The sequence below is a fragment of the Dreissena polymorpha genome, chromosome 13 (genome assembly GCF_020536995.1).
Source record: "Dreissena polymorpha isolate Duluth1 chromosome 13, UMN_Dpol_1.0, whole genome shotgun sequence".
NCBI classification, from domain to species: domain Eukaryota; kingdom Metazoa; phylum Mollusca; class Bivalvia; order Myida; family Dreissenidae; genus Dreissena; species Dreissena polymorpha.
The window spans coordinates 9,272,684-9,299,183 of NC_068367.1; the positions used below are offsets into that span (position 1 = coordinate 9,272,684).

The 26,500-nt window shown below is 36.9% G+C and overlaps 2 protein-coding genes across 3 annotated transcripts; both read left to right on the forward strand.

Annotated features, from left to right (window-relative positions):
* The first annotated feature begins 262 nt into the window (after nucleotides 1-262).
* LOC127855092 (uncharacterized) lies at nucleotides 263-4,274 on the forward strand. Its single transcript, XM_052390444.1, has 3 exons — nucleotides 263-537; nucleotides 1,231-1,377; nucleotides 2,574-4,274. Exons 1-3 carry the CDS (start codon nucleotides 398-400, stop codon nucleotides 4,192-4,194), a joined length of 1,908 nt encoding a protein of 635 aa, XP_052246404.1. The 5' UTR covers nucleotides 263-397; the 3' UTR covers nucleotides 4,195-4,274.
* A 2,518-nt stretch (nucleotides 4,275-6,792) lies between these two features.
* LOC127855093 (rRNA 2'-O-methyltransferase fibrillarin-like) lies at nucleotides 6,793-26,189 on the forward strand. Of its 2 annotated transcripts, XM_052390447.1 has the most exons (9): nucleotides 6,793-6,936; nucleotides 15,062-15,334; nucleotides 16,776-16,853; nucleotides 19,731-19,825; nucleotides 20,130-20,300; nucleotides 23,266-23,398; nucleotides 24,100-24,212; nucleotides 24,791-24,936; nucleotides 25,635-26,189. In XM_052390447.1, exons 1-9 carry the CDS (start codon nucleotides 6,924-6,926, stop codon nucleotides 25,651-25,653), a joined length of 1,041 nt encoding a protein of 346 aa, XP_052246407.1. In that variant the 5' UTR covers nucleotides 6,793-6,923; the 3' UTR covers nucleotides 25,654-26,189. The 2 variants fall into 2 exon arrangements, with proteins under 2 accessions (XP_052246407.1, XP_052246405.1); XM_052390445.1 differs by lacking the exon at nucleotides 25,635-26,189 and having other exon boundaries at nucleotides 24,791-24,985.
* Nucleotides 26,190-26,500: the final 311 nt, after the last annotated feature.

Genomic DNA, 26,500 nt, shown 5'->3' on the forward strand with positions numbered 1-26,500 from the left:
ACATTTACTTTGGTCTTAACTTCAATATCGATTTTTCAGGTTTTAATTAGAATAGTAAATTGTTCCGCCTTGGTGTTTAATTAAATACTATAGTGATAATGATGTGAGAACCCGTTGAGGCGAGTAAAGGAACCATTACTTTGGTTCGATTTACTTATACGTGCGATTTATGATTACATGTTACTGTAAATGGACAATTATTAAAGGAGCTTACTGAGTTGCCCAACTTCATATCAAACGCAATTTATTGAATATATGCAAAAAGTGATTTCATATAACTTCAGCATTTGTTACTGGAACTAACGCCTTTGTTCGCGCCAAAAACTCATACATGTATTAAAGGATCTGACGCACTTGTTGAATGCCCTTGAGGAACTATCCCACATAGCTAGGAGACATGTCGATGTTTGGAGAAGCCCGCAGAGCAAAGAAGGACGTTCTGGCGGACCTAGTGTCCCTGAAGTACGATATCCAGGACTGCATCGCCGCGTCCTCCATGCGCAAGGCCGTCCTGACGTCATCCGAAGAGGACATCAGGTAACGTTTTACTAAAGAATCGAGTCATGTAGGGCTGCGCTCTCAAAATAAATCAATATATTTTACTTACTAGAAGGCATGTTTTACATAATAGAAAGTTATTTTTTCTTCTGGTTTTATCATTTGGATATATTGATAGGGTAAGCATAGGTGTTCACTACTGAATCGCTGAAATACAATAAAGTAAGAGATTGAGCTGAAAGGGATTACGTTCCACTAGAAAACGGCCTAAAAGGTGCAAAAACAGTCGATTTTGATTTGTGTCGATTTCTTTCTTGTTTCGTTGATGACATGTCTTTTTATTGCTTAGAATGTCCTTTAAGAAAAGGTATGGTTATTGTGGTCTCTATATGCAAAATGTTGCATTAATTTTCGATTAACGTCGTCGCTTTATTATAGAATTACATAAGGTATATATTTGAGCCTTCTCTGTGAAAAAGGGGTTTAGTGCAAGTGTCGTCCAACATTAGCCTGTGCAGTTCGCACAGGCTAATAAGGGAGCACACTTTCTGCTTTGATGATATTTTTCTTTGAAAGAAAATCTCTTCTGAGCAAAAATCTAGTTAAGGCGGAAAGTGTGTTCCCTGATTATCCTGTGTGGACGCGCATGCTAATCATGGACGACACTTTACGCACATGCATTAAATCCCCTTTTCACAGAGTGAAGCTCATTGATTTTATTGTGACCATCAGAGCGGACATGGCGTTGGTGGTAGAGAAGCTCACGACCTTGCTGGAGGTGAGCCACGACAACGCGAGGCTTCAGCTCAATCAGGAGACTAAAGGCACGAGAGAGAAGGTCAATGACGAGATCATTTACCTGGAGGAGCTTCATAAAAGGTTATGTGTTGTTATCGTCATAACACAAGCGGACTCAGTATGTTGGTGTTTAAGTAATTATATAATACTTTATTAGCATTTATATAATGAACACTTGACAATAATGTATATTCCGGTCTGGACTGATACACCTTGCAAGTTGTACGCTGTACGCATTTGGTTGCTTATACATGTATTGTTAAGCATGCGATTATCATACCAATTTATTTATAACATGGTAAGAAATCAAGATATTGTTACATTTTAAGAAGAAAATGAAATTCATAACTGAACGCTATGTTATTAATTAGCGACGGAAAGGGAATGTCTGTAAAAATATAAAATACTAGTACCCGTTCTTATTCAAAGAAAAAGACTCCAAAATGTGGTAGACATTTTGTTAGTTAATAATAAAAGTTGTAATTAAATGTCTGTTTTTTCTTTAATAAACGATCACTAATCCTTTTATCGCCTTCTAATAACAACACTCGACAGCTTAGTGCTGTTTTTAAAACCAGCGATAAACATCTTTATCATACTTTGTCGTTATGACTGCAGCCGATAATTACTACCAATTAACCTTGTTATTGTTACGTGCACCTGTTTCATTTGTGTTCTTACTTTTCGCAACTCCAAACGACTAACTCGTGACCGTTCTCCTCAAGTAAAAATTGACTTTCGGAGTGAAATATACTGGTCATTGGTCTTTATGGACAGTTGACCGTTATTCTGAAGTGTAATATACTATAAATTTTTAAACATTGACGACATAATCGGGACCACTTGAAGCTGTATATATTTGCTGTATATATGCTATCTGTTTTCTCAGTCCCACTCGTACATCACTTGTTATGGCATAGAACTGTATATATATGCTTTACGTGTAGATTGAGCTTAACAGCTAATGTGACTTATAGGTCCAATGGGCCGGGTTCTTTTTTATATGTATATATTATTGTATATACCATACGAAATGCACATGTCACTATAATAAACTATTTACTTACTTACTTACTTACTTATATAGTGATTCTCAGTTGACCGCTGGGTCAGTTTTCAATTTACTTTACTCGATAATTTAGACCGCTGTTCACTACCAGTTTTACAAACGTGATACTTTTCTCAAATGTGTAAAATCACATCCATATTTCTAATTCTATACAAAAAAATCAAAATGAACTCTATAAAATAACTATTTTTTCCTATGCATTATATAGCCTTGATGACATGGAAGAGTACGTTAAGACCAACACCTCGAACACAAACTTGAAGCCACTGAAGATAGGCAAGGAGAAATGCGACGCAACCAGATCTACGTTGGAGAACTTCAAGGCAAACGTAAAGACATCATGCGCCAAGTTTGTATTACACCCATTACTTGGACAAATCCTTGAGCACATGGAAACGTTTGCCCTCGGAAAGACGGTCATTATGGACGCAAAGGAACAGATTGGGGTAGAAAGTATTGACAGGCAAACCCTACCAGAAGAGCAGGACTTTGATGATGACATTGTCATCGGAATAGGGGAGCTGAAACGTGATTCCTCTCAAGACCCTCTGCGAACGTCATTTATTAGATCCAACTCTTCAAAGTTGATCCAACTACAACCTACAAAACGATCTGCAACGTCTCGACAAGAAACAGGAATTTCGAATAAGTCTGGTCTTTTTCGACAAGAATCTATTAAATCTATTGATACAGAGAAAGGTTATACTGGTCTCCCCTCGCGCCTTAATTCCCGGACTGACGCATCCATAAAAACTGTGACCCGGCAGAATTCTAGTACCGAGGGTGTTACAAGTCGTAAAGAGACCAAGCTATCTAAACTCATCACTAAAAGACCACGAAAGGAAAGTACGACAATGGCCAAGAACCAAGAGACCATGAACAACGCAGAGCAGTACCGCGATATTCAGGGACTTAAAGCCACCATTGCTTATCGGACAAACTCGGCGCCTTTAATAAATCTTCCGACTAAAACTAAAAATGAACCTTTGGCCTCAATAATTGAAGAAAGCTCCCCAATAACAATGCTGAACCGTGAGACACTGAACACAAAGGTCCATGAAAACGGCTGCCACATTACGAGCATTGCTGTTTTGGCGAACGGATCCGTAGTTCTGTGCGACAATGTTCATGACTCAATCCAGTTATATAATCCGCTGACAAAATCCGTATCTGAGATGGAATGCTCTAAACCCTGGGGTGTGGCTACCGTAGGGGAAAACGCGGTGGCGGTCACGTTACACTATAATCATAAAATAATACTTCTGAAAGTTCAACAGGGATTGGAGAAAATTAATGAAAAAGATATTGAATTGAAATGCAAGGCGGCGTTGACGTATGATGTTAAGTTTTATGCTTACAGACTCTACGTCCTCTGCATTAACAGTGACATTCATGTCTTGGATTTGAAAGGGCGAGAGTTTAAAGTCATCAAAACCGGAATAGCCCCAAATACTCTACGATATTTCGACATTGACGTAGAACGAGACACGGTGGTCGTGTCCGGAGAGAAAGGGGTCGCGTGCATATCCAAAGGGATGCCTTTGTGGCATTTCAAACCTCAGATCGGGAAGGCAAAGATAACGTGCACGGGTGTGAAACTCGTCAATCAGTGCGTCATCGTGTGTGATTGGGAGAACTTCCGATTGGCAGAGATCTACGAGGACGGTTTGAAAATACGGACCGTCCACGGCGAGGGGTTGGAGAGGCCCGTCGCCATGGCGATTTCCCCTGCGGGTGACACGTTCTTTGTCAGCCAAGGCGACTATGATATGGAGCCGGAAAAGACGAGGATGATTAAAGTTATGAACGCAATAATGAAGGAAGAATAATTGCATATATAACCTTTATGATGTGTATTATTTGTCATTTGTAATCGATTGTTTACAGAGGTTTTAACCCATGTTTAATTTTGTTGTGTCGATGTGTTTGGAAAAGTTATTTTGCACCAAGTTCTTGTTGTTTGAATATTGAGTTCATGTATGCATCTTTACGTTATCATTCAGCAGTAGTACGGTATGCTTAGCCTTATGGTAAATAAAACTGAAAATATAGCTCGATCTTGTCTTAAAAAAGTGTTTTGTTGTGATCGTACAGAATTTGGTTTCTTGTATCGTTTTAAAGTGTAATATTTCGATTATACCACAACAAAATGGCTTTAACCTGAATGTTTTTAACCTATTAGTCGCTATGATCACTATTCCCGACCTTTTTAACCAGGACAAGATCAGTCAATGCGATACAATAATGAAAATGTTTACTATCCCTTTGAATAAGAACGCCACAAGCGCGTCTTAATAGATAATAATTACCAACTGTACGTTACATAATAGTGTCTGAACACATATCTATAATACCTCAAAACTATTGAAAAACAAACGCGTCATTTTAAGGTTCTTTTGTTGGTTAAGTATCCCGATTACTATCCTCTGGTGGTGTACGTTCAACATACTGAGACAGTGAATATAGCATTTAGCTGTATATAATGTGCACGCTAAATTGAACGTGAACGCAAGTGTCCGCATTATATGCCGAAGAAGTGTGCATGCGTCCGCGAGGTCTTATAACGTGTCCATATATTTATTTTATATTATGCATAATTGTGCCCGTGAAATTGTGAATTTATTCTATTTTTAAGTGTTTTTGTCTAAAATACGCGTCCCTGTGGCATGTTGTCGCCTCTTTGTTTTTGCGTAAAGTTCCCGTGCACGTTAACGAAGTCGCTCCTAAGGTGATGTTAAACGTACACGGATAGCCTTAACGTTCAATCAACGGACACTTGGATAAACTAACCCGGTATGTTAAACCGGCAAATTACAATGGTACGTTCGTGTCAGACGCGTCAGTAAATACTCATTTTTTATTAATCGCACATGAAGAATGCTGACTTTAACTAATTAGCACGAACAAAAAACGACAACAACAAATCGATTCTCTTTTTTATATTTGATTTAAAAATAAAGTTAGTTTGGACCGCTGGATGGTGCAGTATGCGTTCATGCTCAATTATACAGTTTGTATTTTTTTTTAATAGAGAGGACATTTGCTTATAATACAATATTAAACATGTGTTAAGATCCAGAGAAATATACATACAATACTCCAAACTAGCAATTTCAAACTAGTAAGTATGTAAAGATTTAATGAGCAGTATTAATTGCATTGGTTCGTTGTTCTACTCTCAGCGGCTAGACACAAATAGACATGGTTATATTAGACTTTAGTAAGGCGTTTGATACAGTACCACATCGAAAACTACTCTACAAACTTGAAAATTACGGAATAAAGGGTAACATCTTAAAATGGATCCAATCATTTTTAATGGAAAGAAGCCAAAAAGTTATTGTTGAAGGTGAATCCTCTTCTCCATGCATAGTGGACTCCGGAGTGCCCCAGGGTACAGTACTCGGTCCCCTACTATTTTTGTGCCATAATAATGACCTCCCGAACAATGTAACATCACAAGTACGTCTCTTTGCCGACGACTGTCTTTTGTTTCGACCAATAAACTCTTACGAAGATCATATCAACCTCCAAAAGGACTTATATTCACTTGAAAAATGGTAAAAAAACTGGAGAATGAGGTTTAACGAAACAAAGTGGTATGTCATGTCAATGCTTAGACAACGTGTACCATCAACGTTTAACTATTCTTTGAACAACCATTTCTTAAAAAAAAGTGAAGATAATCAATATCTAGGAGTCCAGATTAGTGAAAAATTTAAAGTGGCCAACACATGTTAATAAAGTCTGTAACAAAGCAAGCAGTATTATTGGATTCATCAGGAGAAATTTAAGACACAGCAACAAAAACTTTAAAGAGCAGGCATATATATCCCTAGTACGTTCAATCTTAGACTATGTGAGCATTGTTTGGGATCCATATCTTCAAAAAGACATCGATAAACTGGAAGGAGCACAACAGCGTGCAGCCCGTTTTGTCTGCAACAATTACCCAAGCAAGAGCAGTGTAACAGAAATGCTCAAAGAACTGAAATGGCAACAATTGAAGGACCGACGCAGAGACCAACGATCAGTCTATTTCCACAAGATCATCTACGACCTGGTGGCCGTCCCCGCTGACATTCTTCTAGAAGTCAACAAACGCACATAACATAACTCCAATTCTAAATCCATCAAACTGGCAACAAGTAACACTGACATTTAAAAAAAACTCTTTTATTCCACGTACTATTCGAGATTGGAACTTACTACCAGCAGGTACCTATACAAATATTGTTTGTGTAGGTCCCTGCTACCAGACAGTGTAGTGACTTGTACAAAAAGCGACCAATTCAAAGGTGTCTTAATTAAAGCGTGCTATTAACTAAGTAACATCAAAGGGCACACACCACAACCTCGATAAGTTTTTGCTCATAAGTGAGCTAGTTTCGAATACCATACAGATACAGACTAACACTTATACGAACTAAAAATAGTGAGACGTCGCCCTTTGCGATTATTACAGCAAATTTCTTTTTAATGGTCTCCGTATAATATCAAAACACGTGTGTTTACAAAATTACAACTTTAGCGAAGATTTATCATAATAAACGTAGATATGGGCAGACCAGGTATGTGATTTAAAATTGCTGCTTTTTATTGCGATTATTGTCATCTTTGCAAATACAAGGGCTTAGAACAAATGCAATTTTAATTGATTTTTTCCTCGCCGAAAAAATGATATATGCCAACACGTGTTTCATTTGTTTGGAGCCTTACAAGCGGCGCATCAAACGCACCATGCTATACATTATTTAGACATCACCCCAGGGTCTTTAAACTCAGTGGCTCCCTTTTGTCTGAAGTTCCAAATGAAGGCTTCTCCTGTGATTTCTATTTCAATTTTAATTCTTTCTACAAACTCGTTAAAAGTAAAATCTTTACATATGATTTGAATATACCATAATAAACTAAAATAACTTAAACCTAGATAACTCATTTACTTTGTGTAATGGATTTTTTGCTTATTCATCAAGTCAATTTTATCCTGGATGCATGACACATATCCCTTTCTCTCATACTCATAGTATCAGTCTACTCCAGAGCAACAGATAAGGTGCGTATTTGGGTAATTACCCAATGTAAAATTGCCCATTACGCATAGAAAAATAAAACCATGCGTACCGAAACCCAATTGAAATTGCCAATTACGCATATCGTATTTTTCCTCTGCGTAACGAGTAAATCTGTCCCGGAAATACCCGGGTCCGAAATACCCCGATTCTTTCCGCTTTGTCCAAGTGCTTTCAGTATAACCTTCAGCACAATAATATGTACGGAAGAAAGCGTCTATGTTACTACGTGTTATTGTTGTAGAAATGTCAAAATTTTGAGGCCTTAAAAAGGGAAACATCGTTTCCCAGGCATAAACAAACTCAATTTTAAGATATTTAACCGCAGGCAACACAAAATCAGAAGAGGAAAATATAGTGAAAATAATTCTTGACAATATTGTGTCGGAGGCAAGCGCTGTCAGTGCTTACATTGTAAGAAAACTGGTGGAAAAAAATCGTTGAACTTTTTTTTTAAATCAAGACTGTATATTATGAATACATCTACATAATTACACAAAATCTCTGAAACCAATCAACTAAGAGTGGAACTTCAACCAGCTTATTCAGGTAAGCAGGTTATATTAGGTAAGACAATGAACATACCCAATTTTAATACAAAAGTACCCAATTGTCAATTAAAGTAGTGTTTTTTTTGTTTTTTTTAGAAAGAACTGTCTCATAATCATGATAAATATATCTCAAATTTATTCATAAACAACTAACAAAGTATATAGCTATAATTTATATTATTTTGAATTATTATACAGGGAATAATCTAGAATTTACTATCTATTGGTCCCTGAACTCACAGATTTTAGACCAATGAGTCCCAGGCCAAAATTAATGAGTCCACCTTGAAAAAGAATGGGTCCCAAATTTTGCAAGATACCAAGTAGCAGGGGTTTTTTTTAGAAAAAGGGGAAGACGCTGGACGCTGGGAAAGAAGGGAAAATCGAGCGCGAAAGATACATATTTGGGGAAAAAATAAAAACTGTTCATTTCAATGTCTATAACTCACCTACAGACTTCAGGTTTTTTTTAGAAAAAGAGGCATGTCTCTGACCTTTTTAACCAGGTTTTCCGAAGGAAAAAACTGGTTATTAGATTGGCGAATGCGGGCGGGCTGGCTGGCTGGCGGGCTGGCGGAATAAGCTTGTCCGGGCCATAACTTATCGTTCATTGTCAGATTTTAAAATCATTTGGCACATTTGTTCACCATCATTGGATGGTGTGTCGCGCGAAATAATTACGTCGATATCTCCAAGGTCAAGGTCACACTTTGAGTTCAAAGGTCAAAAATGGCCATAAATGAGCTTGTCCGAGCCATAACTATGTCGTTCATCGTCAGATTTTAAAATCATTTGGCACATTTGTTCACCATCATTGGACGGTGTGTCGCGCGAAATAATTACGTCAATATCGCCAAGGTCAAGGTCACACTTTGAGTTCAGAGGTCAAAAATGGCCATAAATGAGCTTGTCCTGGCCATAACTATGTCATTCATTGTGAGATTTTAAAATCATTTGGCACATTTGTTCACCATCATGGGACGGTGTGTCCCAAGAAAGAATCACGTCAATATCTCCAATGTCAAGGTCGCCACGACTAAAAATAGATTTAAAAAAAAAAATTACAAAGGGGGTTAATTTTTTTTGGTCATTTCAAAAGTTCAGTTTGAGTTTTCTCCCTTTATCAGATTTTTTTTTCACAATGAAAACCTGGTTTTGTGACAATTTTGTCCCTTGTTGTTCTTAAACACATGAACAAGTATGATATTAAAGTCAAAGTCCTAAATAAAGTTGCAGGGGTAGATCTAATAATGGGAAATGTTTTCAACTGGAGCCGGGGAACGATGTCAATATTGTGATTTTAATTTCATGATGAATGGGTTGACGATCTTGATCTGCTACAGTATTGGAAGGGAAAGGTGCGGCAGCTGCCGATTGTCTACTTTCACTTTCACAATAATCCGACAGTATTAATCGATGTTGATTACATGTACCTCCGAATCCTGCTGGGTTTCAACGGTTTTTGATGATTCATTCTTAAAAATGCGTCAACGCAATTAATATTTTCCGAATTCGAACGTTTTATTTAGTTCGTATATGAACGCCAATTGTGAGACTTTTTTCTGTTTTAACGTTAATATCTTGGCTTTCACATAACCCGGATGAAAATTCGACTGGTTTCCGGTAATTAATTGACGAACACCCTTCTCGCGCAAGACCGGAATCCAGTAAAATAGTCACATGATTAATACGATTAGTTGCCCGGTTTCCATGACGTAATTTAAGAGCTATATATAGAATCACTGGGATTCCCAGATTTGAGTGTGAAAACAGCCGCCATTTTAACCCGAAACTGGTTTTCTATATTTTCTCGTTGTTTCAATGAAAGTATTCGCAATGTCAACAGTGAACGAAAACCGGTCTGCACCTGTATCGAGACATCGCTTGACCTTATTGTTATTGAAGTGCACATGGTAGCTGGCCAATCAAAACTGAGCTCGCTTACACCTGAAATGACGTTGTCGAATAAAACGTAAAAATGGGTGGAGCTTTGAATACACAGTTAATATTGTCGTCTGCAAACAAAATAGCGGCCGGTCGCAAATGTCGTATTATAAGATTAAAAATGAAAATAAGCGTGACAATATTTTAATTATTTCCAAGCTGACTATCGATCTAAATTAAAGAGTGATAATTAAATAATTAGTTCTTTGTCGTTGATGTTACAACTTTCTGCCGATTTACGATTGAAATGAAAAGGTGATAATTAATTCTAACACGGCACGTGACTTGTTTCCTATAGACGAGTTAATTGTTATTGTTTACATTCGGGATTTCCCGCGCATGCGCACTGACTGGTTGGCAAAAACACTGGTTACAGTCACGTAAAACATGTATAAAGGGCTTTTGTTTAGTCAATTAAACGAGAAAAAATCCGAAATAAACATTACAATTCTTAAACAATAGTGCAAATATATCATATTTAGTACTAATAAATGTATCATCATATATATAATTTCCTCTTTATAAAAATACAAATTAGTTATTAGTATCAGAGTAAACGTGGTCGGAAGACTAAATACTGACAATACCACACAACAAAACAATACATTAGCCGTATTCTTTTTTATAGTAAGACTTTAAAAAATGATATTTCAAAACTTATAAAACATATATTAATTTGATTATAACTATAAACGGTGTGGATATTGTTATTGCTCATCAGCGACCGAAAGTGTATTATAAGAGGCGCATTTAATCAATTATAAAACAAAGCCATAAAAAACGGAATACATTAACAATCGTTAAATGTTGTTGTAATTTTCTTTTCCATAGAATGAATTTTCGTTTCGTTTCCATTGAATAACAATATTAATACATTTTAATATACAAATGAAAATAAAACCTGCATCTTGTGCAAATTGAACTGTCTTTGCATGTATATTGAAATCTCTTAACAAGTAATAAGGAGTGATACATTTAACAATCTAGCATTTTATGATAAATATATGTATTTATTTAATTTATTTTACGCAAATACTGTTAATCCATTGTGATTGCTTGTTTTCATGATGGTGTTACGTGCAATGCAAGAACGTATAATCTTTACACTAAATTGACGAGTTTACATTTGCCGGTACCCGCGGTAAATACATCAATTGTGTAGCAGTAATATTGAACAATATTTTAACTTTAAAGACATAAAGCACTGTATTATTATGATTAAACTGGCTAACAAATAAATACACATGTTCCTGTTAATCCGTTTCGGACAAATATCTTCTTTTTTTAATATGTTAAATTATTTATTAAAGCAAATGTTACGTATTTTGGCTTTAATATTTGGCTTGCTCAATATGACTGCTCAATATGCCAAGAGATGACATGGAAGTATCATAAAGTCTGCCACATGTGGTCTATGCAAGGACCCAATTAAAGTATAGGTCCCTATGTTTATGACGCCGGCATGTTTTCTGTGTAATTGTCTGGGCAGTCTCCGATCATAACGAGATAATATGCTTGTGACGAACAACGGTTCAATTAAACACCAGGTTAGAAATGCTGAAACAAGTGTCAAAATTGGTGTGCACAATTAAATAAAACAATTAGATTTATGAATTTATTTGTTGTGTAACAAGGTAAGTTTGTACAGATATATTAAGATTAAAATCAGTTACTATATGTTGCGAACAAAAAGCGATCTACTTGTTGTTTGTTTCCATCCTTATTTGTGTTCTTTCATTAAATTTAATTTATTCTAAACGAATTTACATTTCTGAAATTTTGTATCTAAAATGGACGTGAAAATGCGGTTAGTAGAGATTTTTGTGGTAACCCAGGGACCTATACTTTGTATAGGTCCCTGGGTAACCACATACCGAGCTCGTAGATAGTGTACGTTCCACTCCAGAGCTCGTTTTTAGTAAAAACAAATAATAACAACAATATAATCGTTCAAAAAAAAAATGAATTTCCACGCATGCTTATGTTTTATTCAGACATAAATAGTAAAATTATATTTGATACAGTTCATGATTATCAGTAAAAACGATGATAATGTCAACCTTCTCTATATGCGCTTATATGAATTCCACCTCTTTTTGCCAACCAGTGGGCGGAGTCTTAACTTTGCAAGTGCGTGTGACGTCACGCGTTAACTCGTCTTTAGACAAAGAAGGAAATCAAGCGTGGGTTATTCTGCAATAACTTATGGGCGGAGCTTATACACTGAAAGCACGCGCTGTAGCTAAACAAAACATACCGATACATTTTCCACCAGCGTAATAATCCGGTATTTTTTGAATGAAAGTCACGTGACAAAATACTACGCTTTGAACAGAAATGCGTAAAATTGACCCAATTTCCCACGGTGTTCGTCCGCTGCTTCGATACTAAAATGGCTGAAGTTCGAATCGGGCCAGTGTGCTCTTATCGCGGATCGAATGATAACTGGAGAGTTATCGATACAAGACATGATGGATTTGTCAAAAAGTTCTTGATTCGATCCGTGACAAGTTGAGAAATTAAATGCGTTTTTAGTTTTTAAATCTTTGAGAAATACACAAGTACGTGTACAATGGAAACATGTTAGTTTACGCAAGTTGTTGTTGTTCTTATTTAACCAAACGTGAGAAATGAAATGTTTTTTTTTCATCCAGTTTGGCTGTTATTGAGGGCGGAGATCTGATCGACAGAACAGCCGAAAGCTATTTTTTTTATGGGCGGAGCTTCACATAAAATAGTATGAAAGAAAAATAAGATACATTCTATAAATCTTTAGTAAAAATCGTGTTAGAATCGAAATAATTCGTGTACGTTATAGTTTGTTGTCGAATAACCCACGGCCGGAAGTTTAGATGCGTGGTTTCAAATCACTCGTGCTTCGCACTCGTGATTTAATTCCTACGCATCTAAACTTCCGGCCGTGGGTTATTCGACAACAAACTATAACGTACACGAATTATTTCTTAATTAATTTGATCGTTTTACTCACACACTATGCTAACTAACAGCGGCGTATTTTAATCAAAGGAAAACGAGAAAAACACGCGCGGTTTAATTGCAATTAAAGTTTAATTAAAGGTACGAATTTGTAACGCATAGGAAGGGTAATTCATGCCGTCTACTATATAAATGAAAGTAACCACTTTGTCCGTACAGTCGCTAACATGACTTCTTTATTAACCTTAAAGCGTCCTTTGGACGAAAATGAGTCTGAACAAACAAACAAAACAACTTAAAAAACAAAAATATAGAGCATTCCATGAGTCTTGGAACCCCAGCTTTATTCATATTTTGTGTTGGTATTGTGCTGTTTTGTACTGTTTGGGCAATCGGTCACTTGCCTTAAATAAAGGACCAACTAATTGTTTTTAATGAAAATTCAATACTGCTCCAGCAGCTGGAGTTTCACTTCTTTATATTGGAAAGTTGGTAATAATTGGCTTCGCTTTGAGAATGAATCAAAATCAATGTACTGTGACCTATGCATTACGGCGCACAATTCACGTTCACTGTATGTTGAAATATCCTGAAAAAAGACTCAGTGACGAAACATGCAAAGTCTAAAGGTAAGATTTTGAAGATGAGAGGAATTTTAATTTGAAATTACTTTGAAATGCTATAGTCTAACTATATGTATATATGCAGATTGACAATGTATTTATTTATTTTTTTATTTTCAGATCACACTAATGCCGTCGATGCCAGCAAGCAGTCGGTGTTTATGAAGTCCGTCTGTGACGTGTCCATAACGAAGAGTGAGGTAGCGGTAACTGCAGCTCTAAAAAATGTATACTTTGCTGCTAAGCAGAATCTAGCTAGCTCAGTGATTCCTGCTCTTAATGCCCATTGCATTAATCAAGGTGTCTCACAACTATGTGATCTAAGGGTTGATGGTCATACCACATATGAACACCACCAGTCAATCAATGAGTTCCAAGAATGTATTGCTGAGTCTTTGCATTTAGAATTGTTAGAAATTTTTTAAATACTGTTCAAAATTCAGTCTGATGTTAGATGAGTCAACAGATGTATCTGTGTCACAAAGAATAATAATGAAATAATAATGATACATGTCATGACTTTGTTCTCTGTATATAGCAGGATTTGTTTGCAATGTATTTTGTGAATGAAATGTATGCTTGTATTTACATGCCATTCATCAAGTTGTTAAAAATGTGCTGTATGAAAATTTCTCTATTACTATGAAAATTGTGATGTGACATATATTATGATATGTGACATGTGCTTGTTGTCATTAAAATAAATATGATCTGGGTGGCTCAAAGATATTCATAGACGCGGGACGCACATGTAGATTATTCCCTGATTATAAAGAGTTGTATTAAATAGTTTTTCCCAAATCAGTGGACTTTTCACATTTATTGCATTTTTCTCTTAAAATGGCAAAGACAAGGCCTGATGTATCTATATTGTGTCAATATTTGTTGATAACATCATTCCAATATGGTTCATTTTATTGATAAAAAATGCTTAAATTTGCCATTTTATCGATTTAAAAGATCCCAATTAGACTCTAAATGGCTAAGAAAACTGAGACTGTGCATGAAGGCTGAACTGTCTGAAACTTAAATGTTGAAAAAATCATTGATATATATTTTAATTTTAAGAAAAAGGACAAAGACATTCAGCTGTGAATATTATATTCATACAAACATGTGTATTAATATAATAAATATCATTACATATAAACGAGTGAATTTTTAATTTTCCCGTTTTCTTAAAAACAACGCATTTTTTCCCCTTTGGACGGGCCCCGCCACCATTCCCCTATAAGTGAAAAAAAAACACTGGAGATTATGACTACTTCTATCAAGTTTATAAATAGGTTGCGTTGATAACCTATTGACAGGTATTAGTCTGAAAATGATCTTTCTTATTCATTACAGTTTCTAGTCATACCATGATACCAGTATGTTCAGACTATTGAAATTATTGAGTTTAATTAAGTTGTTGTAAAATCTGTTATTCTGCAGTTTTCTTCACAGATATACATTCTGTAAAATATCTTGATATGTTTCGCGATACAGTGTTGCCGTATCATGCTGGCGTATCATGACAGCCCTAATTGTAATTATAAGTTACAGTGACTGACCCTTATTTTTTTTCAGAATTCAGTCCAAGAGGTGGTGGTGGTCGAGGGTTTGGTGGTGACCGAGGTGGCGGTCGTGGTGGGCGAGGTGGATTCGGTGACCGTGGGGGTGGGGGTGGTTTTCGTGGTCGTGGTGGATTTGGGGACAGGGGTGGTGGCAGAGGTGGCTTTGGGGACAGGGGTGGTCGCGGTGGATTCAGGGGAGGCAGAGGTGGGGGTAGAGGAGGGTTTGGTGATCGTGGCGGTGGTCGTGGAGGAGGCAGAGGATTTGGGGACCGTGGTGGAAGAGGAGGTAGATATAATGATTGTTATCCCCACGCTTTTTGAAAAAAAGGTGGGGATATTGTGGTGATCTCCGCCGTCCGTCCGTCCGTCTGTCCGTCCGTCTGTCCGTCCGTCTGTCCGTCCGTCCTGGCCACTATCTCCTCCTACACTAAAAGCACTAGAACCTTGAAATTTACACACATGGTAGCTATGAGCATATGTGCGACGGTGCACTATTTGGAATTTTGATCTGACCCCTGGGTCAAAAGTTATAGGGGTTGGGGTGGGGCCGCGTCAGAAATTATCACTCATTTTTTTAGGTTATTTTACATTTACTTCTTTATTTCTACACCGATTCACTTCAAATTGATACTGGACCTCACCTATGACAATACAGTCAATCTCAACCATGCATGGCCCCATTCCCAACCCTGGGGCGCCCCACCCACATAGGCCACACCCACCAAAAATTTCCATTTACTATAATTTTTTCATTTCTACACGGATTCACTTCAAATTGATACTGAACTTTTGTTATGACATTAGGGTCAATCTCAACTATGCATGGCCCCAATCCCAACCCTGGGGCGCCCGCCCACATAGGCCACACCCACCAAAAAATTCCATTTACTATAATTTTTTCATTTCTACACGGATTCACTTCAAATTGATACTGAACTTCTCTTATGACATTAGGGTCAATCTCAACTATGCATGTTCCCATAACCAACCCTGGGGCCCCGCCCACATAGACCACACCCACCCAAAATTGCCTTTACTATAATTTCTTCATTTCTACACCGATTCACTTCAAATTGATATTGAACTTCTCTTATGACAATACAGTCAATCTCAACTATGCATGGCCCCATTACCAACCCTGGGGCGCCCCGCCCACATAGACCACACCCACCCAAAATTGCCTTTTACTATAATTTCTTCATTTCTACACCGATTCACTTCAAATTGATACTGAACCTCTCTTATGACAATACGGTCAATCTCAACTATGCATGGCCCCATTACCAACCCTGGGGCGCCCTGCCCACATATGTCACACCCACCCAAAATTGCCTTTTACTATAACTTCTTCATTTCTACACCAATTCACTTCTAATTGATGATGAACTTCTCTTATGACAATACGGTCAATCTCAGCTATGCATGGCCCCATTACCAACCCTGGGGCACACCTAGGTCAAACATTCGGCGTGGGGATACGCGTCGGCCTCTGCCGCGCCATTTCTAGTTACATGTATCTTTTGTGGCATTGGTTTTATTGAAAATTAATATATTTTAAAGTTTGAACGTAAAGTTGTATTTCAACACTGAGTTTTTTTCATGCTTGTAACATTTTTGTGTTAATATAGGCAAAGTATGTTTGGCTGTGATCAATAAAATATTTATGTAGATTAAATAAAGTAATAATAATCAGTACTTATCACATAAAACTTATTTTTGGTATTTAGGTCGAGGTGGGCGTGGAGGTGGTAGGGGTGGTATGAGAGGAGGTAAACAAGTCGTTGTTGAACCCCACAGGCATACAGGTGAGTCTAATCAGTAATTTTGTTTCCCTATATATTTTACAGCCTGTGTCGTTTTGATTGGGAAATAAAACGCGATAGACCATGAAATTGGGGATAAATTAAACATTATTAATATGATTATAAATAATTGTAAACCAATTGGAAAAGTTTGGCAAATTTTTTGGGATATTTTAGTCAGATTTTTTGGGGGAAAATTTTTGCCGTTGGGAAACAGGCTGTTTATACTTTGTTATATTGGGAAACAGAATGTATGAAGCTGTAATTTTGGGAAAAAATCACTGTTGAACACTGCAGCCAGTTTTATCATTAACATTACGCTGCTTTTCAAAAATAATTGTTGAGAGGCTTGTTTGTCTGTTTCAACGTAAGCTTTTAACAAATTAAAAGTACTTTTTATGTCCCCCACCACTATAGTGGGGGACATATTGTTTTTGCCGTGTCTGTTGGTCAAGAGGGTGTAATCATGTGACAAACAAGATGGCGACGTCCATGCCGAGGCAGGTATTTTTTGTGGTTTTATACCCTTTACTATTTGTAATATTATTTTTTATTCCGCTCACTTTCCAGCCATATTAGAAAGTTACTGGCTTTTATTTCGAAGTAATATTTGCTCTATATCTCGACTTCACGCGGTGCAGAATTTCTTAGCAGGATGTCCTAATTAGGGCTCCACTAAGAAAATTTGCACCAAGTAAAGTCGAGATATAAAGCGAATTAAAATACGAAGTTAACGCTAATCACCTTTTATCACTGATATGGCTGGAAAGTGAACGTCATTTTAAAAATAAACAGAAGTAATAAAGGGTATAAAACGGGGAAAAATATCTGTCTCAGTATAGACGTCGCCATCTTGTTTGTCACGTGATTACCCCCTCTGTTGGTCTGTCTGTTGGTTTGTTTGCTCCATATTTGGCCTGCATGTGTATCTCATGAAGCTGCACATTTTGAGTGGTGAAAGGTCTAGGTCAAAGAAAAAAAAATCAAAGCGGCACAGAAGGGGACATAGTGTTTCCGATAAACACATTTCTTGTTGATTCTTGTTTTTTTATGCCCCTGAAAGAGGGCATATAGTGATAGGACTGTCTGTCCGTCCGTCTGTCCGTCACACATTGCGTTTAGGTTTCGAAAAATGCTCATAACTTCTATGTTGCTTCAGATAGCAATTGTATATTTGGCATGCATGTGTATATGGACAAGGCCTTTCCATACGCACACAAATTTTGACCCCTGTGACCATGACCTTGAACTTGGGGTCTGCGTTTAGGTTTCAAAATCTGCGCTTAGGTTTCGAAAAAAGCTCATAGCTTCTATCAAGCGTTTATAGGAGGCATAAGTTATCCTATGGTGACAGCTCTTGTTTAAAATAAATGTTTTGTTTCTAAGAAAATTGTATTTACATAAAATGGCACAAGTTGCTTTTTGACTGCTTTGTTTGTATATCTTAAAGTGAAACTATACAGATAAAATTTATTGTAGAAATGTGGGAAGTTAACACATCATTTAAATGTTGTTAAGTATATTTTTGTATTGTAGACAGTTGGCAGGGAGTTTTTATTAGCTCTACTGCCAAAGGCAGAAGAGCTTATGGGATGGCATGGTGTCTGTGTGTGTGTGTGTGTGTGCGTGAGTTAGACTTTTCTTGTTTATCCGATAAAGTCCACAGTTTTCATCCGATTCTTTTCAAACTTGTTCAGTGTCTTTATATTAATGAGGACTCGAACCCTATTGATTTTCAGGTCACTGGGTCAAAGGTCAAGGTCACACTGACTCGAAATAGTAAAATAGTTTCAGCATGATAACTTAAGAATGCTTAGACCTAGGATCATGAAACTTCATAGGTACATTGATCATGACTGGCAGATGACCCCTATAGTATTGATTTTCAGGTCACTAGGTCAAAGGTCAAGATCACACTGACTCGAAATAGTAAAATAGTTTCAGCATGATAATTTAAGAATGCTCAGACCTAGGATCATGAAACTTCATAGGTACATTGATCATGACTGGCTGATGACCCCTTTTCATTTTCAAGTCACTAGGTCAAAGGTCAAGGTCACAGTGATTCGAAATAGTAAAATGGTTACTTTTTCTTGTTTATCCGATAAAGTCCACAGTTTTCATCCGATTCTTTTCAAACTTGTTCAGTGTCTTTATATTAATGGGGACTCAAACCCTATTGATTTTCAGGTCACTGGGTCAAAGGTCAAGGTCACAGTGAATCGAAATAGTAAAATGGTTTCCGGATGATAACTCAAGAATGCCTAGGCCTAGGATCATGAAACTTCATAGTTACATTGATCATGACTGGTAGATGACCCCTATTGATTTTCAGGTCACTAGGTCAAAGGTAAAGGTCAAAGTGATTTGAAACAGTAAAATGGTTTCCGATTATAATTCAAAAATGCTTACGCCTAGGATCATGAAACTTCATAGGTACCTTGATCATGACTGGCATATAACCCCTATTAATTTTCAGGTCAAGGTCACAGTGACTCAAAACAGTAAAATGGTTTCCTGTTAATGCAATTAATTCCACAGTTTTCATACAATTATTTCCAAATTTGCACAGTATCTTTATATCAATGAGGACTTGAACCCTATTGAATATGAGCAGTATTGGAGAAATAAGTACACAATATTATCACCTTGAATTTGAGAAAATTCTCCTTGTTTGCGCGATTAAGTACAAAGTTTCCGTCTTATTCTTTCCAAACTTGCACAGTGTTTATAGCAGTAGAGCGATTCAGGCCCTCATGAGCCTCTTGTTTGATCATATAGAAAAGAGATTTTCTCAACTGCTTGTTTATAACAAGAAGTTATTTTAAAGAGATGTAAAAAGATAGCTTTCTTTAATTGCTGCAATCTTATTTTCATCAGGAGTGTTTATTGCGAGAGGAAAGGAAGATGCCCTTGTCACACTTAATATGGTGCCCGGTGAGTCTGTCTATGGAGAGAAGAGAATCTCTGTTGAGGTAAGAAATTATTATTATTGAAAGTATTTTGTTGAAGGAAAGTAAGCCTTAACACTGCAGTTTGGATAAGGGAATACCTTTCATATTGTTGATAAGCGAAATAAATTTTGCCTATCTCATGTAATAATTATTTATTTTACATTGTTTTAATACCAATTATAAACAATATGTTCTTAAAATTTGGGCATTCCTGTCTGCAATGGTAAGCATAGTTTATCATCTTTTTCTTTAAGGTTTATTGGTTAATATGTAAAAACTTTGTAGTTCAAACTGAATAATTAACTCAAACTGTTCTATTATGTAGGCTGGAGAGATAAAGACTGAGTACAGAGCGTGGAATCCCTTCCGTTCAAAGTTAGCTGCAGCGATCCTTGGAGGTGTGGACCAGATTCACATGGGGCCGGGAAAGAAGGTCTTGTACTTAGGGGCTGCCTCTGGGACCACTGTTAGTCATGTGTCAGACATTGTTGGGCCGGTAAGATGAAGCATAATGAGGGCTTTTCTTCATGTGTATAGGGCTCTTTGTTTGCTGTGAAAGTGGAAAACAGCATTGTTATTAGCTCATCTATTTAAAAAAAAAAATTATGAGCTATTGTCATCACCTTGGCGTCGGCGTTGGCGTCCGGATAAGTTTTGTGTTTAGGTCCACTTTTCTCAGAAAGTATCAATGCTATTGCATTCAAACTTGGTACACTTATTTACTATCATGAGGGGACTGGGCAGTTAAAGTTAGATAACTCTGGCGTGCATTTTGACAGAATTATGTGCCCTTTTTATACTTAGAAAATTGAAAATTTTGGTTCAGTTTTGTGTTTAGGTCCATTTTATTCCTTAAGTATCAAAGCTATTGCTTTCATACTTGCAACACTTACTAACTATCATAAGAGGACTGTGCAGGCAAAGTTATGTAACTCTCACTGGCATTTTGACAGAATTATGTGCCCTTTTTATACTTAGAAAATTGAGTATTTGGTTAAGTTTTGTGTTTAGGTCCACTTTATTCCCACAGTATCAAAGCTATTGCATTCATAATTGCAACACTTATTAACTATCATAAGGAGACTGTGCAGGTTATGTAACTCTGACTGGCATTTGGACGGAATTATAGGCCCTTTATACTTAGAAAATTGAAAATTTGGTTAAGTTTTGTGTTTTGGTCCACTTTACCCCTAAAGTATCATATATATTGCTTTCATAATTGGAACACTTGCAAACTATCATAAGGGTACAGTAAAAGGACAAGTTGCATAACTCTGGATGTCATTTTTACGGAATTATGGCCCTTTTTTGACTTAGTAACTTTGAATATATGGTTTAATTTTGTGTTTCGATCCACTTTACTTCTAAAGTATCAAGGCTGTTGCTTTCAAACTTCAAATACTTTCATGCTATCATGAGGTTACTGTACCTGGCAAGTTGAATTTTACCTTGACCTATGAATGACCTTGACTCTCAAGGTCAAATTATTAAATTTTGCTAAAATTGCCATAACTTCTTTATGATTAGATTTGATTGATACTTTGACAAAACTACTCTTACCTGACATACCACAATAGACTCCACCCTAACCATCCCCCGTGCCCCCCCCTCGAATCCCCCATATATTTTTTTTTAAAGATCATCTCACAAATGACCACCACACCCTTACACTATACCCCCCCACCCCACCCTCCCACTATACCTCCCCCCCCCAACCCCACCCTCCCAAAGTTTTTTGTTTGAAACGGTTAAAAACACAAATATTTTTTTTTATTATTTTATTTTTGAAATACCAACCAATTGCATTTTTTTTCAGCAATTTTGGAAGATAATGTAATAAATGTCCACACCCCTCACTATACACCCCTCTTCACTCCACCCCTCCCTCCTTTGTGATTGAAATTGAGAGTCCCTTCACCTTTAAAAAGAAAATAGATGAGCGGTCTGCACCCGCAAGGCGGTGCTCTTGTTTTTAGTTAACCCATTACCACTCAGAGGCAAAGTGAAAATGGCTTTGTGTACACAGCATAAAACCAGAACAGCCTGCGAGTAACTTACAGTCTGTTCAGGTTTTATGCTGTTTGCTGCTCATCAGTATCTAAGGGTTGGAAATGAAGCCTTTCAAACTTGAATATATCAAGAAAGGACTTAAATTTAGTTTGATTTTCTAAAGGACTTCGAATGCGTCATTTCTGAGTGGTAAAGGTTAACAAACTATCTCCTCTAATTGATATTTTATATGTTGGGGAGGGTTATTTCATGGGTTTAATAATTGTTACTGTACTAGGTTTGGAAGCTGAACATCCTGGTTTATAGTATATGATTGGATTGTACTAGGTTTTGAAGCTGAACATCCTGTTTATAGTATCGGATAGGATTGTACGAGGTTTTGAAGCTGAACATCCTGTTTATAGTATATGATAGGTGAGCTGTGTCACACATGGTTTCTGGTAAATTAATTTAGTTTTTTTTATCAATATTGATTAAACTTGCTTTGAGACCTAGCTTGAAATTTTAATTACGGTGTGTAGGGTCAAGTCCATTCTATACATAGATGGCGACGTCACTACGTTATTATCGCCTCTATACGCATTACATTCCCCTGATTTGGGGAATTATGCTTCCGCCAAAGTAGTTCTGCGAAGGAATGAAAATGTTATTAATGAAAGAAAAATCGTTTTTATTGTGTGTTTAAAACGGAATGTTGTTTAACGAAATGTTATTTAATTATGTTTAAATGTGATTTTGAATCTCTATAAAGAATGATAGCAATTATCAGAAGCACCATTACCTGACATACTTTCGCTTTCACTTTACACTCTTAAAAGAAGTGCTACCCACAATTCCTTTCGCGTTAGTACACAGGTCAGTAAGACCGGTGTGTACACAATTGGGTCAAGTAAAGGTTGATGCTTTTTGTCCCCTACCGGTTTCACCGGAGGGGACTTATGGTTTGTGCTCTGTCTGTCTGGCAGTCTGTCTGTCAGTCTTTCAGTCTGTCTGTCCGTCACACTTTTCTGGATCCTGCGACAACTTTGAAAGTTCTTAATATTTTTTCATGAAACTTGCAACATGGATAGATGGCAATATGAACATTATGCACGTCATTTCATTTTGTTCCTACGTCAAAAATTGTGGTTGCTTTGGCAACCCTAAAAAATAAATTCTGAAAATGGTGGAATTTCTGACAATGGTGGAGCCGGTAGGGGACCATATTGCTTGACAATAGCCTTGTTTATAAAAAGTTTTTTGTTTTCTGTTCCATAATTTAAGCTTATGCAAAACAACTTGTGCAGACTATTTAACAAAAATGTAGAAACACAAATTATTCCCGACATATTAATTTTGACCCATCAAAATTTCATTTTACTCCTGGAAATTTCAAGCACAGTGATCCTTTGACAACTAGTTTTCAAAGTCTTTTGAAATCTCCGGTACAATAGTTGGGTATCTGTCATCAGGAAGGTCTTGTGTACGCTGTGGAGTTCTCACACAGAAGTGGGCGAGACTTGATCAACGTGGCCAAGAAGCGTACCAACATCATTCCCATTATTGAGGACGCCAGACATCCACATAAATACAGAATGCTTGTTGGTATGTAGGCACTGTCTCAATGCTTCAAGTTTGATTGCGTCTTATTGGCAGTTTCATGTAGCTTCACATTTCAGTCCAATACTAACTATAGTTTCGCATTTTAATCCGATACTGACAGTGTGGCTTTCAAATTTTATTACAATATTAACGCTCATTTGGTCATTGTCGACCTGAAATGGCTTGAAGTCACCCGGGGATGACTAGAAGCTGATTCATGTCTCCCTAGGGTGACTTCAAGTCAATTCATGTCACCCTGGGGTGACTTCAAGTCAATTCATGTCACCCTGGGGTGACTTCAAGTCAATTCATGTCACCCTGGGGTGACTTCAAGTCAATTCATGTCACCCTGGGGTGACTTCAAGTCAATTCATGTCACCCTAGGGTGACTTCAAGTCAATTCATGTCACCCTGGGGTGACTTCAAGTCAATTCATGTCACCCTGGGGTGACTTCAAGCCAACCGGGTGACTAGAATCAGCTTTAAGTCACCCCAGGGTGACATGAATCGGCTTCTAGTCACCCCCTGGTGACTTCAAGCCATTTCAGGTTGACAATGACCCAATGAGCAATATTAACTGTAAAGAATACACATTTCATTCCAAAATTTACTGTTAAGCTTTCACTTTTAAATCCAATACTGACTATCTGCTGCTTTAAAATGTACAATGCCAACATGCCACACACATTTATCTTTTTATCTAGGTATGGTTGACACAATCTTCGCTGATGTTGCCCAGCCTGACCAGGCGAGAATTGTCGCCATCAATGCTCACCAGTTTCTCAAAAACACGGGACATGTGGTCATCTCTATAAAGGTAACAGTGATGCCACTGGCACTCTGAGAATAAGCATTATGAAATATCTATGTTATTGTAAATGTTTTATGTTTTCCACATCTTTTTAGTTATATTTTGGACAATAAAAGCAAGAGATTATCGAATATCTAATAACTCTAGTCTTGTCAGTGAATATAGGTTTGGGATTAACTTTGGACCAGACCTGTTCTACAGAACACTCATTTAAGCCACATCGTGTGATATGGCTCTAATGCCATATGGGACCAAAGCAGTCTGGTCAGGAACTTCTCTATCCACCAATGAGACCATGCAACCTTGCATGACTTTGTAGCAGACAGGATAGCTCTAGACTAGTCTCTGCACTTGGGCAGGCTTGTCAGGAGATATGCTGGCCACAACTTGCATATGTCCCATTTTGCATGACATTACTCTTATCATATTTAAACTAGATTGACTTAACTGAACAAGTGTGAGACATTAAATACATTTTCAGAGGGGATGACACCAAACATGCCCCTTAATCATGTGATGGAAAAAGCCATGCCAACTGTTTTGACCTAACAACATCATTTGCTATCATTCAATTGTGCTTGTAGGCAAACTGCATTGACTCGACAGCTGCCCCCGAGGCGGTGTTTGCCAGCGAGGTGAACAAGTTGAAGGCCGAGAAGATCAAGCCTCAGGAGCAGCTCACTCTGGAGCCCTACGAGAGAGACCACGCTGTTGTGGTCGGACAATACAGGTACCAGCTACTAGCATCCTCTCTACCATGTTAGACTAGTGTGTAGACAATACAGGTACCAGCTACTAGCATCCTCTCTACTATGTTAGACTAGTGTGTAGACAATACAGGTACCAGCTACTAGCATCCTCTCTACCATGTTAGACTAGTGTGTATTTTTCACCATTTGGGGAATGAGGATGTGGCCCTTTGAATTGGGGAAAATCACTTTGATTTGACTGAAATTGGGATATCAGTGTTGTTGATTTTTCATAACAAATACCATACAATAGAGAAGAAAATTGTTTTCAATATTATATCTAGTAAGGGTTAACTAGCAGGGCTTGATGGGAGATGAACTAAAAGAGTTTTATATTAAAAAACAACAACTTTGAAACATTCAATTGACAATTTTTAGATCCCATTTGGTAAAAATATATACTTCTTTTCCATTGTGAAGCTGATTGTTCACTGTTTTGAGAGGTCTGCTTGCTTCATTAACAGTTTGGAAATCTTTTTTGAGTAAATAAAACTGTTTTATGTGTTGTTATCAGAAATTATGGGGATAATAAAGTTTATCTTACAGTCAAGTTACTGAAGAAAAGTATGTTCTACCAATAAAAGAAATAAGGGATTAATTTAATGAAAATTTAATGGACACAAAATAAATAATTTGGTGGTCACAATCAGCATCAGTATAATATGTTGTATCTTTTCAGACCTCCGCCAAAAAAATGAGAGACGTTGATTGAGTTTTAATGGACTTGAGAAACACCAAACCCTGAGTTAAGAGCTGAGCAGGGCCCAATTGTATCAGCATTTCTACATACAATACGGAAGTTTCCTATGTGCTGGTTGGAAGATTTAATTCTTTTGTACTTAATTCAAGCAGGACTGAAGGTCCTGTGAAATTTGTTATGACTTTGTTTGTTTTGTTAGATGATAGCTTTGTTATAATAGTGACAGGTTTTCAATGTAATTGTTTTGTGTTGTCAAATATAAAAATATTATTTTGTCAAATTATATTCATGAATATAGCCTCATAGCTGGTGTTTTTTTCTAAATTTTTTTTTCTAAATTAAAATGCAAGAGTTTTATTTGACCTGTGGTGTTAAATGCAAAGAAAATCTTGTGTCGTTATTATCAATGTATGAACTTTAAAAATAAGTGACTATTTTGTATGCATAGATGTGTTCATATTATCTCATTGTGTATAACATGCACACACTGTACATTGGTCATTGATAACGGTTTTAATAAATCATGTATCAATACACCCTGGTTTATCTTCTGGCTATGTGACACTTCTACATTGACATTCCAACATTATGAAGCTTGCACCTGGTTGCACTTTTAAGATGGATGACCGTGCCTGGATGAAATTGATATATAATTTTATTGATTGTTTAGTCCTTGTTTATACTCTTCAATTTATTGTGGTTCATGATAGAACAGTGTTTAAAAAATGCAAAATGATGTACTTAGAATGAATATACATGTACGTGCACGAGAAACTATTACTACTTGGTCACTCGTTTACCAAAAAGTTATGAAAAACATTTTTATCATTTCTATTTTTCAGCTT

Excerpts from the sequence above, each read along its gene's own strand:
- LOC127855093 (XM_052390445.1), top strand. Across the intron at positions 19,826-20,129 it reads AGAAGAGAATCTCTGTTGAG|GCTGGAGAGATAAAGACTGA; the intron begins GTAAGAAATTAT and ends TCTATTATGTAG. Across the intron at positions 23,399-24,099 it reads TAAATACAGAATGCTTGTTG|GTATGGTTGACACAATCTTC; the intron begins GTATGTAGGCAC and ends CTTTTTATCTAG.
- LOC127855092 (XM_052390444.1), top strand. The coding sequence starts at position 398 with ATGTCGATGTTTGGAGAAGCCCGCAGAGCAAAGAAGGACGTTCTGGCG. Across the intron at positions 538-1,230 it reads TCATCCGAAGAGGACATCAG|AGCGGACATGGCGTTGGTGG; the intron begins GTAACGTTTTAC and ends TGTGACCATCAG. Across the intron at positions 1,378-2,573 it reads CTGGAGGAGCTTCATAAAAG|CCTTGATGACATGGAAGAGT; the intron begins GTTATGTGTTGT and ends TGCATTATATAG.